This window comes from Octodon degus, unplaced genomic scaffold, assembly GCF_000260255.1.
Source record: "Octodon degus isolate 3935 unplaced genomic scaffold, OctDeg1.0 scaffold00060, whole genome shotgun sequence".
NCBI classification, from domain to species: Eukaryota; Metazoa; Chordata; class Mammalia; order Rodentia; family Octodontidae; genus Octodon; species Octodon degus.
In genome coordinates this window covers 9,325,706-9,345,827 of record NW_004524636.1, presented here as the reverse complement: position 1 = coordinate 9,345,827, position 20,122 = coordinate 9,325,706, and the positions used below count along the sequence as shown (strand labels likewise).

Genomic DNA, 20,122 nt, shown 5'->3' with positions numbered 1-20,122 from the left:
TTAACTTGATGAGAAGGACAAGAGAGGAAGTGGAGGAAAGAGATATGTCTGTATGTAAGCAGGATGGCTTGGACAACTGTACTGTGGATTTCTGCTGGTCTATGGAAAGGAGTAGTTAATGCTTAATTGATTTTGTCTCCTTTTCTGAATTCTTTGACCTTTTTCTCTTCTTAATTTCTTGCATATTTCATCTTCCAATTTTGCATGCATACATCTGGCAATATGAACAATTAATGTGAAGACAACACTATGCAATGCAACAAATACTGTGAAATTCATAATATTTTGTTCAGGGAAATTCTGTATCATTCGTAATTTTGCAGTTTTAATACTATTTTTTACTCTCTTTAAAAAAATAAAAATTTAAAAATATAGCTAGTTTCACAGTGCATATGGACAGACATACAGACCAGTGGAAAAGAATGGAAAACCCAACAATAAACCATCATATATGTAGGCCAATGATCTTCAGCAAGAATTCCAAGACTGTTCTATGAAGAAAGGATAGTCTCTTCAACAAGTGGTGCTAAGAAAACAGAGAAACCATCTGCAAAAGAATGAAGTTAGGCTTTTACCTTTAATCCTGTACCAAGATTAACTCAAAGTAGAATAAGTGGTTGGCTATAAAGGCTAATGTACAATTTCTTTTATTTTTGAAAGAAAATTTAAGGGAAACTTGATGACATTGGATTCAGCAATGATTTCCTAAATATCTCATCATCGGTAAGGGAAATAGAAGAAGAAATAGATAAAGTGGCTACAGTATTAAAGTTAGTGATTTTTTTGTATCAGCTTACTGTAAGAAAATGAAAATAAAAACCTCAGAATGGGAGAAAATAGTTGCCAATCGTAAGTTCAATAAGGAATATTTAGAATATATAAAGAACTTCTACAGCTCAAAACAATCAACCAACAACCCAATTGAAGAGGGTCTGGGGTTATAGTTCAGTAGCACAAGTGCCTGACTGACAAGCACAAGGTCCTGAGTTCAGTTCTCAATATTAAACAACAACAAAAATGAATGAAGAACACAGACATTTCTCTAAAGAAGATATGCTAACAGTTGACAAAGACAAGACAGCAAACATGACTACTCATTAGGGAAATACCAATCAAAATCACACTGAGATACTGCTTCACATATATAAGAACAGCTACTACCAAAATAAAAACTAAGTTGTTGGCATGAATGTAGAGAAAAACCCTCACATATAGTTGGTGTGAACGTGAAATGACATAATCACTATGGAAAACAATATACAGTATCTCAAAAAACCTGAATGGAATTACCATATAATTCAGCATTTCTACTTGTAGGTCTATATTCCAAAGGACTAAAAGCAGAGTCTTGAACGGAGCATTATGTATGATCTAAAGTTTATAGCAGTTTTATTCACAATGGCCAAAAAGTGGAAACCCAGCCCCAGGAGATAGCTTGGTGGTCTAAGCACAGGCAAGCACAAGGACCTGGGTTCAATTCCCAGTACTGCAGGCCACATTGGCCCTGTGCCGTGCCAGCCACTAAAACTGGGCATGGTGGTGTAGGGCTGTAATCTCAGTGCCAGGGAGGCTGAGACAGGAGGATCACTGAGTGCAAGCTGCATAGTGAGATCCTGTACCAAATCAATCAATCAATCAATCAATCAATCAATCAATCTTTAAAAAATAAGTGGACCCCCAAGCGTCCACTGATAGATGACTGAATACAAATTCAGCAGGCATTCACTGGATATTACAATGGACTACCATCTGAACTTAAAAAGAAACAAAATTCTGATAAACACTACAAATAGGAACTTTGAAAACATTATGCTACATGAAATAAGTCAGGTAGAAAAGGGCAAATCTTGTATAATTATACTTATGTAAGGTAACTAGAAAATTCAAAATTCAAATGCTCAGAGCCATAAACTAGAATGTTTGCTACCAGAGGCCAGGAAAGTACAAAATGGGGAATTACTATTTAACGGTTATGAAGATTCAGTCCAGGATGACAAGTTTTGGAGACAAGTAACAGTAATGATTGTACAACAACGTAAGTGTGCCAGGCATGGTTGCATAAGCTTGTATTGCCAGCACTCAGGAACCCGGAGCAGGAGGATGGCTGCAAATTGAGGCCAGCCTGGGCTATACGGTAAGTCCCAGGCCAGCCTGACCTGCATGGTGAAATAAATCCCTTTTTTGTCTCACAAGGAAAAAAAAAAGTAAATTTATTTCACACTGTTAACATGTACAATTTAGAACGGCTAAAATGGCAAATTGTATGTTATATACATTTTATCACAACAAAAAAGATTTTAAAAATGGTGCCATGTACGATGTGAAAAGACTTGTAATACATACTTGGTGGGAAAAAATAGGTTATAAGCTTGTACAGACAGACTACTTTTCTGTTTAAAAACAAGAATCTTCCCAGAAAAAGCTTAGGAAAGGGTTTGCTTTTCACCTTGATGGGAGAACTGTGATCCCTCCCCGGGAGGAAGACTGGGAAGGTTAAGCCTACAGCTCCTTCATGCTGCAGTCAGGGGAGGCCACGATGGGCTAGCTGAAAGTTAGCACTGACCAAGCCAGCCACAGAACTGATCACGCTGGAGACAGAGGCCTTGCAAGCCTGCTCTGTTCTCTTGCTTTTGAAACAGTCCGAAAACAGGGCATGTGAGGTCTAGTGGGGTGTGCAGGATGCAAACTCTTAGTTTTCCTCAAGATTCACAGTACTGCTAGTGACAAACTAACAAGCATCATCCAATACAATGCTGTCTGGATGAAATATTCCACTTGGCTTGAGTAAAATTATTCAGCTCGTCTACATACCATCTATGCCAGGGTGAGTACTGTGGAGCAAGGAGGCCTTCAGAGCGTACCTGATGCAGTATTTTTCTAAGAGGTATTATATTAGCATAGTGAGGGCTCACAGTGGCCTTGCCACTGTCCACTGAGAATTAATGCTGCTTGACCGTATTTCAAAGAGTGCCATGAAATGCTGGCCTAAAAAAGAAAAAGAATACTAAAAACACAACACTGACGAGGAAGAACACCGAGGTGGAAGTCACAACTGTGGTCTGAGTTTCGGTTCTGTCATTTATCAGTTAACCACTCTTTCAGCGTAACATGGTGACTTGTAAGCATTAGGCACTGGGTTAAGAGCTAGGGCCCAGGGAGAAAATAAGAGGACATGATCCTAAATAAATGACTGTCTTCCACAAGGTGATCTGTTACTTGAGAAGACACTTAATCTTGCAGATTCTTGCCTTATTCACTCAGAATTCAAAGATACGGCCATTGTGTTGTGAGGAAACAGAATGTATATCTCAACTTTGGTTCTCTTCATGTTTTGGGGCTAATTCTTTAGGTGGTGAAAGGCTATAGGTACACAGTGTCATCCCTGGTCCACACCTACTACATGCCACTAGCAGTGCAACCCTTGGCAGCTACAACAACCCAAGCTGTCTATAGACATCATCATCAAGCATTCCCTGTGGATAAAACGACCCAATTGACAACCTCAGAAATAGGATGGCATATATGAACATTTTTTTGAAAGTATAAAACTCCAAGTCAATCTAAGTCAGTATTAACATATCCATTTATAAGACTATTTGTCCAAAATAAAAAAATCTTTAAAAAATTTACAATTTCCTTAGGAATGTTTCATTTGCTATTTTGATATATTTTGCCTACTGTTAAAAGCCCTTCAGGGCTTTTCGGTTAATTTTCTTTACCCAAACAAAGTATCTTCATTACAACATACTTTTTAAATGTATCACTATACTAACATGACAGAGGCAAATATAATTGCCATCTCCACAAAGCAAAAATTCTGTTTTCTCCATCCAAAATCAAAGTGCTTTGTAAGCTTACCTTTTAAGGACAAAGGACAGGATCTTGTGAATTCTGTATTTGATGGCTTGTGCTGTTTACGGACTTCAAAGTACTCCTTAACTCTTGAATCAATAGTTTCTTTTAATAGCAAACAGATTTCCTAAAGTAAATAAAAAACTGGATATAACTTTCTAATTTAACGCAATGCAAAAGTTAACATCTTACACATTAAAAAATCAACACTTTGCCTTTTAATTTAACTATGAATGTTGAAAAGGAATGTTACATATTTGTGGGTAACAGCACAGATGTAAATTTGCTATGAAGGTTTGTCCATGTTGTAAGGACCAGTGAGATGGCTCAGTGGACTAAGTGCTTGCTCAGGCAAGCACTGGGCCCAGGGTTGGATCCCTGCATGCTGTGCCAGCCCCACCTCCGGATGTGCTGAGCTGGCAACTGAATACTGGGGTGGTGGCACACACCTGTAATCCTAGTGCTGAAGAGGCTGAAAACAGGAAGATCACTACGAGTCCAACCTGCACAGTAAGTCTCTGTACTAAATACATTAAAACAAAACAAAACAAAACAAAAAACAACAACAACAAGAGATTTAATGTTTTAAATCTTTAATGCATTTTGACTTTAGCTTAGTGCATGGTGATAGACCTGGGTCAAATTTTAGTTTTTGGCATGTAGAGAGCCAGTTTTTCTAGCACCATTTGTTAAAGAGGCTATCTTTCTTTCAGTAAGCATGTTTGGCCCCTTTGTCAAAGACAATGTGGCTGAGTGTGTTTGTAGTGGCTTCTGCATCTTCTAATCTATGCTGAATTCAATCACCTACAATATTGAAATGGCAATGGAATACCCATTTCTGACAAAACTAAACAAAAAAAGGGGATATAAATGAAGGACCATTTTGTATTTGTATATACAAAATAGGACATACAGCTACTTTCTCTTAATTCAATGAGAAGAAAGATTTGTAATAATGGTGTTTAGACAGGATATCATGTTTGCATCTTGTACTGTGAATAACTACTATGAAGACAACAATATATAATGTATTAATTATTGTAACTGTCCTACTAATCTGTTTTGAAACTGTCTCATTGCTATTTGTTTCTCAATAAAATTTAAAAAAATATGAGGTTGCTTCATGGTGTGATGTGAGAAATTCGTTTCATGTTTTTTACAAGGGTAGAAATAAGAAAGCTTAATTCACTATAAAACTCAGGATGACATGGTAATAAAATCACTGAGGTAAAAAAATGTATTCCCATAAATATCAAACAGTTGTTACACTGTGAATGGAAGAGACATGTCTTAGGCCAAGGTGGCTGGGAGCAAGGCCCCCAAACACACCCCTGGTGGCCTGTCTGGGGAAGCAGCCAGCGTAAAAACAAGTTCATATCCTGTGGGTGGGCACAGGTGGCAGGGGACCCAGACCACAGGGGCAATCCCCGTGGTATAACAGCACTTTTCTGTTTAGAGGCTTGGTGTTGCCAGATCTTTCAACCTGTTCAAGAAGAGCCAGCAATTATATAAAAACTTCCCAGTCTTCAAATTTGATTTAAAAATTTTAATTACCATTATTCATTTGTTTCTGGCCTCAGGTTTACACAGGTACTGAAGAAGGAAAAACACTGAGCAATGGGTGACACAGAAAACTGGAAATGGGTAATCTAATTTTTTCTCACACTCTTTTCAGATGACACTGTATACGTCCCCTGGCTTTTGTTGAACTTGTGTTATATACATCTGCTAATGATGAATATAATTCAACTTCTCTCATTACTCTAGCTCAATATTTATAAGGTAATAGAAACGCAGGTGTTAATTCAGTTTCAGCATGCTTTATCATTAAGAGATATGTCAACTGGCTCATATATTTGTCATTTTTATAAAAAGATAAACAAGAAATTCAAAAGCCCAACCACACATTGGAAAGATATACTGTGTGGTGTTTCCTGCACTACCATGAAAATGCAAACTACTGTAGGAAGTGGGGCAAACTACATACAAAACTGATACCCAAAGACGGATAAATCCAATTCAGGAAAGCTGCAGCAAGGCTAAGAGCTGCACAGGTCACCTCAAACCTGTTTTGCTGGTTTCTTGCAATGTCATTTCAGGTTTTCTCTTAAGATTCTTTACACAGTAAAACATGAACAGAGTTGTAAGCTGCTCTGAAGAACAACCACAGCAAGACTTCCTTTACTGCAAACATCTGTATACCTCAAACAGTATGCAAAACCCTTGATTTATTCCACAACAAGGAGTTTCTAGATGAAACACAAACACTGCACTCCTCTCTCCTGATTTTCACTTTGCAGTCCAAAGATACAGTCAGAGCCTCGTGGAATAGAGGTATCTGTTTACAGCTGAGTGTTTTGGCATTGTTCACACAACAGAAAGGCAGCCTTGACTTGTATTGCTGTTTTAGCAATTAAAGAATTTTGCTTCACATGCAGAGCTTACGTATGACTGAGCTAGAAAATATGTGAAAGACATACATGGAAACAAGGATTGCTAAAATTTGGCCATAAATACCCTATAAGGCTTGAACTAAAAATAGTATGACAAAAATAGAGCACAGGCTTATAGCAGAAAGTTTCTTCCTATAGTTATGAAGCTTTCCTTCCCTGGGGTAAGTCTCACAAATAAAAGACAGTCAGGGTGCAAGGTGGTACACACACCAGTAACTAACTACACCACACTTTGCAAAGCAGCCTCTTCAGAGCCAGAGTGGTGTATAAAAAGCGCTGCTGGCAAGATGTGGGGGACAGTGCAAAGACAGAGTGGCATCTTACATGGCATCTCATAAGTCTAATGCGCCTATGCTTGCTTCTTTGAGAATCCAAGTGGAACAGTTTGAGTTCAACTGTTTGGGTACAAAGACTACTTGTGCTGGTCTCAAGATAAACATATGTTTAATACATGTAATTAGCTCCTTTTTCAAACAGGAACAGGATATTCTTAGGCTCTTACTATATAAAGTGACTGTTAAAATGCAATCAAACTGGCTGCCCATGGAATCCCAATCATGAGATGATCTAAAGATAAAAATGATAAAAGCATTGAGACACTGAACACGGAGTAAAGTCATAACCTATGTTCAGTGCGCTCTTCTCCTTTCATAGATGCATACACAAAGCATCCCAGGGTAATTTCAGTGTCAGTGAGCATATATTTTAAAGGAGGCACTTAAAGTTGAGGCAGCAAACCATCTACTTTTCTTTGAGAGGAAAACTGAGCTTGCTGGCCAGACCTGTGCAGCTGCTGCTGCAGGTCTGATCCTGCATGGTACATCCATGCTAAGTCATGTCTCGCTGCCCTGAAGTAGGTTCTTCTTGGAACAATGCCTGAGTAGGTGCTAGGTGGAGCGATGTAGTTGTATATGGCACAATGAAAAATTCCAGCCTCATGCTTTGCCTGGGAAGTGATTCATATAGCCCCGTCCCTAAAAGAAGTCCCATCAACTATCTCTTCGGCAAAACTGACTAAGTATCAACACAATGGGTATAAGCACAACATGGTAAAACTAAGGGAGAATACAGGAAAATCTGAGCCTGGAATGGTGCATTCTGGAACAACTTTGATATAAGTCAGATCTGAAGCTTTCTGGGTAAGATTCCTCCTGGGTGAACTATTACTCACTCTGGTGAAATGAATGAACTGATGTGAATCATGCAGACATGTGTCACTAAGTGAATGCCTGGAATTCTATGAAGGGGCGGGGCAGTACGAGATGCTGGCCTGCAAAATACTAAGACCTGGAGAGGAGAATCTACAGTGCACTACCACAATGATAAATTCCATCACGCTAACAGTGATGTCTACCTTCTCAGCTGCAGGTCACCAGGAATCCTTTGCAAACTAATGACAGTAAAGTCCTGATGATATGACTTATTGACTGAAAATATTACTTAGCAATTTTCAAGGGAGGAGAAGGGTAGGAGAATTTTACAGTGACTTCTAAAAACCAACTGAAAACAGTTATAAGACAGGAAAGATTTTTTTTTTTTTTTTTTTTTTTGGCTACTAACTTCTCCATGTAATATTAGCTTTCTAATAAAATATACTTTTATTTCTTGCTCTAAAAAGTAATTGTATAAATGAGTATCACAGAGGGAACAAAATACAGTATTTTGAAAGTTATATAAAAACCATTGCTTGGTTACCCCTAACTTAAGGTAAGCAGAGATCTGGAAAAGGAAGCAAAGTCTGTGATGAGAATCAAATGCACCTGAAAAGGTTCAAGCACAGCAGTGAAAACGTAGCAGTTCAGGACCAAAAAGGGACTCGGGCAGTGTCTGGCCAATCCCCTGCATTTGCAGATGCGAAGATGAAGCTCTGCTACTCTGCAAGGTCAAAGATCATACAGATGACACCTGAACACCACAGGGGCTTTGGGACCTGATCACCTGCAGAGATAGAAATCCAAGTATAACTTTTGACTCCCCTGAAACTTAACTATTAATTGCCTGCTATTGACTGGATGCTTTATCACTGACAGTCAATTAATATATATTTTATATGTTCCATGCATTATACATGATGAAAACAGAACCATAAGAGATCATGGGGGCAGGTACTGGAGATTGAATCCAGGGACTCACACATGATCACCAAGTCCAACCACTGAGCAACAGTCACAGCCCTTTTAAAAAATTTATTTTGGTCATGCTAAGCTGCAAGATGGCCTTAAACTTGTGATCCTCCTGCTTTGGCTTGAGGTTAGAGGCATGTGCCATTATGTCCAGTTAAAAACATTCTATGTTGATGTGCGACTTACTGGAAAGACTAACTGCTCATGTGAAACTGACTCATGTTACAATTACTCAGATATCTGCAACATTAAGCTCACCACAAAAGCACTGATGACATGAAATTATTATATAGTATGATATGTTCTATAGTTAATCTTATGCAGTTATAATTTAAAATTGATCTTTATACTTATTAATACCTGGTGCAACTACACATTGTGCCATGCACATTGTGTTGATGTATATAACTTTGGACAAACTCTTTAGAAAAGGTTTATATATATTTTATAGTAGGAAATGATAAAATAGACTAATATCTTTATGTATTTTATGCACTCGAGATATATCCCACTCTTTCTTAGTTCTTCCAATGTTTCTAGGATATAAGATTTATAAGTTTTCTTCAAACTATTACAAATCTCCAAAAATAAATTCTGTGTATAACTAGATCCATGCAGTCCAAACTTGTGTTGTTCAAGGGTCAAGTTTACATTCATACCCAACTATCTGCCCTCCTGACTGACCAGTATAAAAGAGGGAACAGGGAACTACTGCCTCACTGGTCTCTCGTTCACCACCAAGAAGGACAGCAGACTATAAAAGGAGAGGATTTAAGACAGGGACTTTAGCCTCCACATCTATTTCAGGTACCACCTTCACCCTTCCCAACAAATCACGTCAGAACTCCTGCTTGCTGGAACAGTTTCTTCAACTTCTTCCTTCTTAATATAAAGGACCCTTTCTCTCAAAACAAAGGAGTGAGAAATTTTGGGTTTAAATAACAGTCTGGGATGAGTATATAGGTCAGCTGTAGAGTGCTTTCCTGATATATAGGAAGGCCCTGGGTTCCATCCCTAGCACCAAAATCCATCAGTTGGCCAAAGACCAGCACAAAAGGCACATGGAAACATCAGTTTCTGATGAGAAATCAAACGGCTACATATATGTCTGTCACTGGAAACACAACAAATATTTTAAAGGGTTAAATATAAGTCAAATCTTTCTCCCACTAATGGAAATGAAAATAGGAAAGAACTAATATGTCTAGGAAGTGTAGCTATTTGTATTTAAACAGTACCTCTTTCTTCTGTTCGGAAAACCAGCTGGTATCTTTGTTTGACCCTTGTGGTGATACATGAAGATCTACCAGGACAGCAAAATCTCTGCACTGAAAGATACCAAAGGCAAAGTCAGTGTGTGGTTTACACAGTAAATGAGAGAAAAATCACACAAATTCCTATGTGGCTGCTCATGATGAAATGACAGCAGAGTTCACCAGTGGATGGAAATCTTAATATGGGACAGGGTTACAGGTCATAGGCTACTATTTCATGAGCTTAACATTTATAGTGGAAAGGGGGTGTGCAGATATCCCAATGACAGAGGAAGCCTACCCAGTATCGAGAGAAGTTAAAATAGGTCAGGACTAGATACATTTCAGAAAACACTAACTCTGTGCATAGCTCAGGCAAATCTTTCTTCCAAATAGAAATGAACAGATATAAGCTGTTGCATTAAGCATACAATAAACCATACACGGCTAGCCTCCACCACCCGGTACTTGGGGACCTTTGCCCGCTCAAGGGTAGGCTCACCAAAAGCAGTATGAGGACACTCAGAATGTGGAAACTGTGACTGAAAATTCAAATTTTAAACTAAACAGCCTCATAAGTCTAATGGCTCTATACTGGACAGCCACAGTTACAAATCCCATGAAAAGTTATAGCCTTATAATCCTCACATGTGCTAAGCAATATAAGAGTCATAAGTGTGGCCAAATTAATCTGAAAAGATTACAGATCAGGAGTATCAGAGACCCAGAGGCTCAGTTTACAGGTTATAGGAAACATCATTTTTGTATCTCTTCAGCTAAACAATTTTCCCCCAAAAATTCCATGTTATAATTCAAAGGTGAAAGGAAAATAGTTTTAACAAAAAGTATTAGATCAACAGATATAAATGTAGAAAGAAAATGAAGCTTGACATTGGAATCATATACAGTATATACATCATATCTACTTAATTGTATATGTATATACATCATATACATCGTATGTACTTAACTGTAGATGAATTAAGGATTTAACATAAAAGCCAAAACCAAGCTGGTTGCTTGCTTGCTCCCTTCCTCCCATCTTTCCTCTCTCCCTTTTTCTTTTTCTTTGCTTTTACTTTTGGAGACAGGGTCATGCTATGTAGTTCAGGCTAGTTTTGAATACACTGTGATCTTCCTGTCTTAGTCTCTTGAGTGCTGAGATTACAGGCATAGAGCATCATGCTTCACCAGAACCTATATTTTTTTTATCTTTAGGGCAGTAAAAGATTTCTTAAACAGGATCTAGAAAATATTAAAGAAGAAAAAAATTTTAAATAAACAATGTGGAATTTAAAAACTTGTGCACATCTAAAAACATATCATTAGTTAAGTGGATCTGCATACCTCAGATTGAAAAAATATATTAATAGATAAATAAATCTGACATAAAGAACTGGTATTCAAGCTATTTAAAGACTTATAAAAATATAAATAAATAAAAATAGTCATACATTATTCTGAAAAAACAAACAATTCTGTTAAACAGACTTTACAAATAAATGAATAGTTAATAAGTACATGAAAAAATGTGTTTAACATCATTAGCCATCAGACAAGTGCAAATGACAACCACCAAGATATCCAGCTACAATATTCATCACGCTAAGTGAAATGAAGACTGACTCAACACTGAGTGTGGGTAAGGATCCTGAGCAGCCCAGGCTCTCACAAAACCCACTGGCAAAAAGTCTGTCATTTTCTTACAGGTGAACTTGAATTCGTTTACTGAATGAATCAATATAAAGCTTATTTGCACACAAAGACATGTATGAAGATGTTCATGAAAATTTTTCATAACAATCTGAACTGATGATGACTTTACAGCCTATCAACAGAACACACAAATGGTATATTTACACACTGGAGTACCTCTCCTCAGACTTCTGATATTGTCAAATGAATTTATCTCAAAAGCATTATCCATTATATATCAGTCCCTTTCAATATATATGTGTGTATAAATTATAGCTTAGTAATAATTTCAAATAAAAGGCATTTATATTTGTTGGTAGTTACTTAAAATGTAGGTATTAAGTCTCTGAACTGTGTGGAATTATGGACTCATATGATGTCAGCGTACTGCAGCCCACTGAAGTACAATTCAGTGTGTAGCAATTATAATTTTATTGTAATGAAAGAATCAAGAGAATATTACAATGTAATAAAAAAAATCAACTGCTCACTTTTTCATGAATAGCTTTTGTAATTTTTCTATTTATTTTTGAGATAAGGTCTTGCTATGCTCTTGAACTTATGTAGCCCAGGCTGGTCTCTAACACAAACTGATCCTCCTGCCTCAGCTTCCTAAGGGCTGGGATTACAGGTGTGTACCACCATGCGCAGCTGTAATTAGTGTCAAGGCTGAGAGGGGCCTTGTAAAAATAAGCATGAGTATACTGATATGGCGGCAAGCTGAATTCTTATTGTGGGCTGTACTAAAAATGTTTGAAAACCACACACGAGTACACTTAAAATTTCTTCTCAACTGCTGATTACAGATTTAACCTTTAAGGAGTGTGCTGCCACCAGGTGGAGGTCCCAGGTCAGAACTACATGATCTTGGCCACTTTCTATATGCCATGGATCTTTTTAGCCAGCTGGGAACTTGATAAACTTGCTCAGAATGTTTTTAAATATATAACATACAGAATAAAAAAGAAAACTGACTACAGTGAAGTACAGTTATCAAAATTTTTAAAAATGCCAATCTGAGATACAGCGCTTTATGTCACATTTATGAAGGTGCTGGCTTTCGCCACAGTGGACCTAGAAGCCATTGCATATCCAAAGTAGTGAAGCATATAAATGACACTTTCAGATTTCTGCAACAACTCCAGTATGAAGAGCTGTAATTTCTAATGGTGGAAAATACTGCCAGTGCTACTGTATTCTGAGACTTCATAATAACATAGAGAAAAACTACATTTATTGGAACTCAATCAAAATATTCAATCTTCTTCTCCATCCAGGTTTACTGAAACTCTAAATTTTATCACAAGCCCACTGAAGTTCTGGGAACTGGGAACAAATGTCCCCTTAAAGTAGTGAGATGTGGTTCACATACACTCTACTGGGGTTTCCTGTAGGCATTCCTCTAAACCAAGTTCTCTCTACCCCTTCACTAGTAAAAATAATTCTAAAAAAAAAAAAAGTTTTTAAAAACAGTGATCTCTGAACAACAAAGCCTGGTAAGAGTCGCAAGCCAAAAAAAATTTATATATATATATTTTTTTAAATAAATTTTTTAAAAAAATCTTTTGTTCATTTATTTATTTGGTCTAGGGTCTTGCTACTCAGCTCAGACTCATAGTGATTCTCCTGTCTCAGCTTCCCCTGAGCTGGGATTACAGGCATGTGCCAACACGCCTGGTTCTGGTGAGTGGCTCACAGCGGAGCCAGTACGGCATGTGGCACCAGAGATCGATGCGGGTCCTTGCATGTTCCAGGCAGGTGCTTAGACTACTGAGCTATCTCGCTGGCCCTCACAGAGACTTTCTAAAGAATCAAACAGTAAGGTGCCTTTGGTATTTTTCCCGCTACTTGGCGACTTTGATCGCAAATAACCCAATCTAAGTTTAGTTATAAATAGATTAGAGTGTCTTTCCCTTTTACTTAAAATGAATCATGCCGTCTTATTCACCAGGAAGATGACCAAACCTGCCTGGGTCTCCGGAAGCCTCTGTGGCTCAGCAGCACCCCCTCCTCCACCTTGGTCACCTCCACTTCCTGGCTGCTGCTCCAGCTCCCACACTAATCAGAGCAGCTGCGCCTTTCTAAAGGTTCCTGCTCTTAAAGCTTTGCTGCTTTTCTCTCCTGAGTAAACAGAAGTTAAAAAAAAAACCCTCTCACCATAGCAGGCAGCACAGCCTCCCTTTCGCACCCTCCTTAATAGAGAGGAGATTCTCCTCCAAGAAGATAAACTGTCCAGCACTCTGGAAAGGAGCAACTCAGTAACCATCACTTGTGCCAGAGCTGACTACCACACAAAAGCGAGCCACCTCATGGACGGCGCCAAGGATAGGAGAAGCAGCTCTGCCCTCCACACACTCGGCTGTGCGTGGGCAGGGCAGGGGCTGGCCCAGCTTCTTCAGGAATTGGGGCTCTCAGCCACAAATCTGGGGTTACCCCAAGTCTTCTCCAGCCCTAGCCCTGGAATTGGCAACAGATCTTATCCATTTTGTTTTTAAAGTGTTCTCAAACATCTCTTGCTACTGCTCCCATCATCTCCCACTTGGAATATGACAGCCAGTTCTCATGGCATCTGCCAGGGCAACCTCTAACCTATAAACCTACTCATCCTGCAGCTCAAACACTGCCTCACAGCCTCTGGTGAGGACTCTCCTCTCCACCCCAAGAGCTCCACAGTTCATACCTGACTTTTTCACCCTCTGCTTAAACACCCACCCCTCTCCCCAGTCTGCTTTATCCTCCTCTGGCCCAGACACTTTTTCTAGTTTATAATTTCTGCACTCAATGACTGGTCCATGAAGGGTCCTTTCTGCTAGGCTGTGAGCGCTAGGACAGGCAAGGTCCACCTCTGTCCACTACATATCCCAGGGATGAGTACACAGGACATCTTCAAATTTAATGTACAACCTGACATCCCAGGGATGACAGGTTGAATGAACAAATTACAGAACAACTAACTGGCCCTGAGTTCCAGGCAAACTGCCTCCTTACATGCACAGTGAGGTTCAGGGACCAGGACTTTCCTCCCAGTTCCCTGCACTGATGTACCATGGATTAACTTCCTCTCTTTTTACTGCAGAGTAGCAGCAACTGTGATTTCACCAGTGACAGTTATTTTCCAGTTGTGAAGAACGGGAATAACAAGGATCCTGGGATTACCTCACCATAATGCTGAGGCTTTTTTTTTTTTTTTTTTTTTTTTTTTTTTTTTTACTGTCTCTATCCTAAGAATTCCAGAGCTGCACTACTGACTGTCTTATCCCCAAGTCTTCAGAGGAGGGTGGGCCAGGCTTGTAATTTTACATTGCATGTAACATAAAGGTGAAATGTGAATGTTTCACACAGGAAGGTGTCTCCACAGCAGGGTCAAATCTGAGCCATGTGGAAAGGTTCCCACATTCTCTTACTCCCTCATTAATTCGTTCATTACACACCTGCTGAGTTTCAGGGGGCACCAGGGCAGGGCCTGGGAAGGAGGGTTAGCCACAGGGCAGATCAGAAATATGACACAGCTCACACCAAGGACCACAGGTGGCCAAGTGACAACCCTGCCCGAGAGGAGTCAAGGAGAAGAGGGGGAGTCTCAGAGGAGGTTGACGTGCAGAGCAAGAAGAGAAAAAAGCAAGATGGCCATCACCCTTCAGGGCCTGGCATGCACTGGGGACAGAAAGCCTTCCAGATGCAGAAGCACAGGGCAACCGCAGCAGACGTGGCACACAGGGCAGGATGGCTCAGAATGAAAAGCTGAGATAGGGGTTGGTGCATGGGTGGACTCCAGGAATCATCAGGACCAGGCAGACAGACAAGGTCAGAGCTACCCCCAGGAACCTCACAAGAGAAAATGGGTACTGAGCCTCAGGGGAGAAGGAAGGGCAGCGTCAGAGAATGTGATGGGGCCTGAGCAGGGCTTGTATGCATGGGGCTACTGTGAGAAGGAACACAACTGCCATGGGCTCATCTACCCATTCAAGTTAAGGTCTTAAGGCAGCTTCAAGGAACAAGGCAAAGATTAAAAATGGGAAAAATAGGTAAGAAAAACAAAAGTAAAAGAATCAAATGAAGCCAATGACAGGTCTAGGTAAAAGTCCCATGAAGGTCCTAAGTTTTTGTAGCATGTGGCTGTTTCCAAATTGTCCATATGAAAACTGAAAGGCTGGCCAGAGTCCAGGAGGTGAGAAGGCACCAGTGGGAGCACATCTCAGTCAGGCTCCACAATGAACCCACAGGCTTCCTCTGAAGGTCCTCTCCTTCCTAGAATACTAATTCTACCCAAACGTTTCAAGAGAGGCAGTAAATATTCTCAAAAATGACCTAAGAAAATATTGAATATATGTCTTACAGCGTGAAATTGAAAAATCATTTGTTTTATTAAAGAAAACCCAGTGTTTTTAAGCATCATTTATAGAGCACCTGGTTCCAGGCATTATGCTAAGCTTTACCCAAGGCATTCAATTTAATTCTTTCTTGTTAAGAAGACAGTTAACTACAGATCTCATTTTACAGAGAAGGAAGTAGGATACAAAGGGTAACACCTAATTCAAGGTCACAAAAGCAAGTGAGTAACAGACCCAGGAATCAGAAGCTGATCCAGTCTCCCATCAAACAACACTCTGAAAGATTTCCTCTCTGAGGAAGGCCACTCAGGACACACTTCCAAATCTCACACAGAGTACAGGTAAGCCTGCTTGTCCTGGAACCCACTTCCCTTTAGTTAAGAAGCAGCCCCTCACCCTGAAGAGTGATGGCTATAGCTCACCTCCTTTGCACCTGTTCCAAAGCCAAACACTTTGAATGAAACCAATGAACTCCCTTCCCTAGGCAGCTTGACTCCGCGCTTGAGTGAAGGCAACAAGAGCTCAGACAGTGACCCAGCCACCGGTGGCCCGTTAGGAGAAGGATGTGCAGTGAGGGAAGAAGACCCCACTGGTGTGGAAGGTCTTGTTAAGGAGAAGGAAAGAGAGGGAAACAAAAGAACAGGCTGCAGCAGCAGAAGGCAGCCAGAAATCATGTAGAAACTGGGATGGGGTTGTTAGGGTGGGAAGAGAAGTCTCCTGACATTAAGAATCCTTAGCAAGAGGACAAAGAGCTAAAGATAAGTCAATGCAGACATGTAGACAAACCAGTTGACCTGATCCTCATGTAAAACACGAGTCCCAGAAATCTGAGCTTGGCATTGACATTCAACAAAAGAAAACAGCCAGATATAGTGGCTCAAACCTATAATCCCAGAGTGTGGGTCAAGGGTAAGATGGCTGAGACAGGAGGATCTCAAGTTTGAGGCCAGCCTAGGCAACTTAGTGAGACTGTCTGAAAATAAAAAACAAAAGGCTTTCGCATGTAGCTCAGCAAGAGGCCCTGGGTTCAACCCCAGTACCAGGAAGAAGGGAGGGAGTAAAGGGAAAAATGGAAATCAGCAAAATTAGTACACTTTTTGGATGGTACACACAATGAGCTAGTGTCAGGTCAGGAGGTGGGAGACGAGTCATTTGGGGGGAATATATACAAACTGGCACCAACAGTAGTTAAGATTCATTGAACACTAATTGTGTGCAAGATGCCTTGCCAAGCCCTTTTTGAACATTATTGCATTTAATTCTCATGACAACCCAGAGAAGCAGAAACTATTACCACTCAGTGTTCTGGAAACAGAGAAACTTAAGAGGACTCTTTCTGTTTTAGAAGACTCCTGGTGATTGTGGCTGGATTTTGTTGGTGTGGTACCTTGTCAACCTGGAAGTACTCATCAGGCCAGGTACAAGGAATACGCCATATCCCTAGCAACAGATTAGACACAGCCTAAATCTGAGATCACATCATGTAGAGGAGTCCTGTAGAAAGCCTCTGATGCAAAGGGAGAGGGGAGGGCCTGCAGAAAAAAATTCAAAGCATGTACCTCTCTCCTGATGATGTCCCTGTTAGGAGTGGCTATAACACCTCCCACCTCAGGTACCTGTCTCCCTACGTGTAAAATATGTGGACTCAGCAGGCCTCCGTCAGGAGCCTTCACTTGAGGATCCCATCTACTGAGAGTTTTTGTTTGCTGCCATCTGCTTAGATCCTACCTCCATGCATGTCTGTCCTCCTGGAAAAGTCACAACAGAGCCACTGAGTCTGGCACTCTGTCGTGTTCTGCACCAGTGCACTGTGGCCATGCTAGCAGTGGTATAACTCACACTTCCTGCTGTGCTGACTCCCATAGGCATGGTTTAGTTTTGGCAACGAATGCCAGAAAATGCCAGTCACATGGCTAGAAATCACGGTATGAACCACATAAATGGACCCATTTTATGAGAGTTGGCTGAGGCAAAAATCTTTCTCAACAATGAGCTCTTCCCTAAAACCCTGCACAAGGTCCTCTGGCAGGGTCAAGCATTTCTGTGTCACTACAGCACTTTGCTCATGCTTCTTGTCTTAGTTATTCTTCTCTCATTACTGGGACAAATACCTGACACTCAAAATGAAGGAAGGAAACATTTATTTAGCTCACAGTTACTGGAGGTTTCAGTCCACACTCAGCTGGCTCCAAGGCAGAGTGGCACAGGGCAGAGGGCAATCTTTCATGGCACCTTTCATGGCAGTGGCAAAGAGCAAGAGCACAAGGGAGAGGTAGCAGCAGCTCAAGCAGCTGGCTTCTCTTCTCAACTTACACTGTAATGCAAATTACCTGCCCCAGGGCAGGTGCAGCATCCACACCAACAATAATCAATCACAAACTCCAGAAGCTGCCCCACGACTTCATGAGGCCTTGCGGGGGACACCTATACAAAAACCGTAACATTTCTGTTGTGGAAACTACACAGGCTGCAGATAGGTGACTGCACCGATCCCTCTCCCACTGGGCAGACTGTGGGAAGGAGCTGTGTTATGTCACCTTCAGGTTGTGAGCACTTGGCAATAAATCTCGCACAGAGATGTTCATAAAGTGTGTTAAGTGAATGAAAATTATAGTGATGAAAGTTACTCAAGTAGCTTCCTTGTTCTCTTTCTAGGAGGGATTGTCTCCCTCTCTCTTGCACTTGAATTTCAGAATAAGACTACAGAATCAAGTTCACAGTTCATGACTAAGGTTGCTTCTGCTATGTGCGGAAAGAGGAACCAAGACCCACTGCTCAAAGTCAACTGGTTATCTCCCCACCTTCCCATCAATAAGGTGGAAGGAGACACAGGGATGAAACCCTGCTTGATGATGTGATTCCAGCTGCATTAGAGAGAGCTTCCTTGATTGCAAGTGGATCCAAGCCACTTGTTTTCTGAGCTCAAGTTTTTCTGGTTGAAAGAGAGGTAGGGGAGGGTGTGACTTGTCTAGGATGAAAAGGAATTAGAGGAGGACACAGTGTCTCTCTTACTTGTCATCTATAGTGGGACCTCTGACTACAGGTCAGAGATGTGCAACTATCAACTCATTTTTTACAAAAAGATTTATTACGTTGGTTAGGGACAGTCTACTAAGAGAAAACCATAAAGAAGTAACAAAGAGATGAGGGAAAACTAGAACAAATGGGTTTGATGACAGCTTCTAAAAGGAGGAAAAGATGGAATGAGAGGCTGATGTCCCTCAGTAAATTGCCTCTGGTTTTAAGAGTTTAATTGCTTGCCCATGGTACTGATAGGAAGTTGTACAGTCTGTCTACGAAAGTTTGAGAAGGAAAGCAATATCCCTCTGGGAGTAAAGCAACAGTCAACTACAGCAGTGTTGGCAAAAGGATCACTTAATGTTAACAAATGCCCCTGGATCCTTTGGGCTGAATTCTAAGTAGAAGCACAAACTCTACAATATCCCTCACTGCCAGACAGTACACTAGGAACAGACTCTCTCTATCCCTCTGGAAGATGAGAACTAGCCTCATTCTTTCAAGTCTTTCCCCTAATGGTTTTCAGAAAATGATTCTTTCCAATGAAATCTACAGGCCCTGCTGTGGCAGTTCTAAGAGCATGTGATGCTGTGAAGGTCATGGTAGCTGGAGGAAGAACAGACTTCAGTTCAACTACAGCGCTGTGTCCTGGTGGCTTGAGCAATGGGGACAATAATGAAAAACACTTTACAGCGTTGTTTTGAGAATTCATTGAGAAAATGTGGGCAGAAAGTTCAAATATAAGTGGATAAAAAAAGAAATAACATTTGCTTTTATCCACTTTCCCCCTTTCCAAGGTAGAATTTGCCTCAAATTCTACAGAATTTTATATAAACTGTGAACTGTCAGGTCCTTAAGATTTACAAGTATCTGGGATACGGGTTTCCATGTATTCCTACTAAAAGCTAATGTCTCATACTTATTTTTGCAGTCTTTCTCTGGTCATACTACTTCTTAGAAAAGCAGATGAATAGCCAGCCTATAATCATACCAGATGACAAGTAAAAATATGAATGTTTCTTCATTATTTATGCCACAGGGAACATGAAATGAAAAGATAAGCTGCTAGAAATTACTATGAACTCATCTGTAGGGACCCTGACATCAGGGGCTCTGACTTGCATTGAAAGCAAACACTGGAATTCATATTTAGCAACATGTAGGCAGGTCAGGAATACATTTGGGATCAATTATGACCTATATAGCCTCAAAATGGGGTTTGGTAAATAACAACAGTATCTATCCCCATAATTTTGTCCACAATTTTATCTAGTGTGTGTACATGAATATAGTCTGGAATACAGTTTTGAATTTAGCCTCTCTAAAAATTAAGCACATGAGACCCAGTCCTAGCCCAGGTCCGGTGAGTGTGCGGAGAGTTTCCTGCTACCCTGCGC

The 20,122-nt window shown here is 40.3% G+C and overlaps 1 protein-coding gene across 1 annotated transcript in view; it reads right to left on the bottom strand.

The window, feature by feature from the left end:
- Window positions 1-20,122, bottom strand: part of Slx4ip (SLX4 interacting protein) — a 185,073-nt gene that overhangs the window by 60,160 nt on the left and 104,791 nt on the right. Inside the window, exons 3-4 of the mRNA XM_023718648.1 lie at window positions 9,667-9,756; window positions 3,859-3,979 (exon numbers count right to left, since the gene is read on the bottom strand). Of these exons, the coding sequence (XP_023574416.1) occupies window positions 3,859-3,979; window positions 9,667-9,756 (211 nt within the window). The remainder of the gene's footprint in view (window positions 1-3,858; window positions 3,980-9,666; window positions 9,757-20,122) is intronic.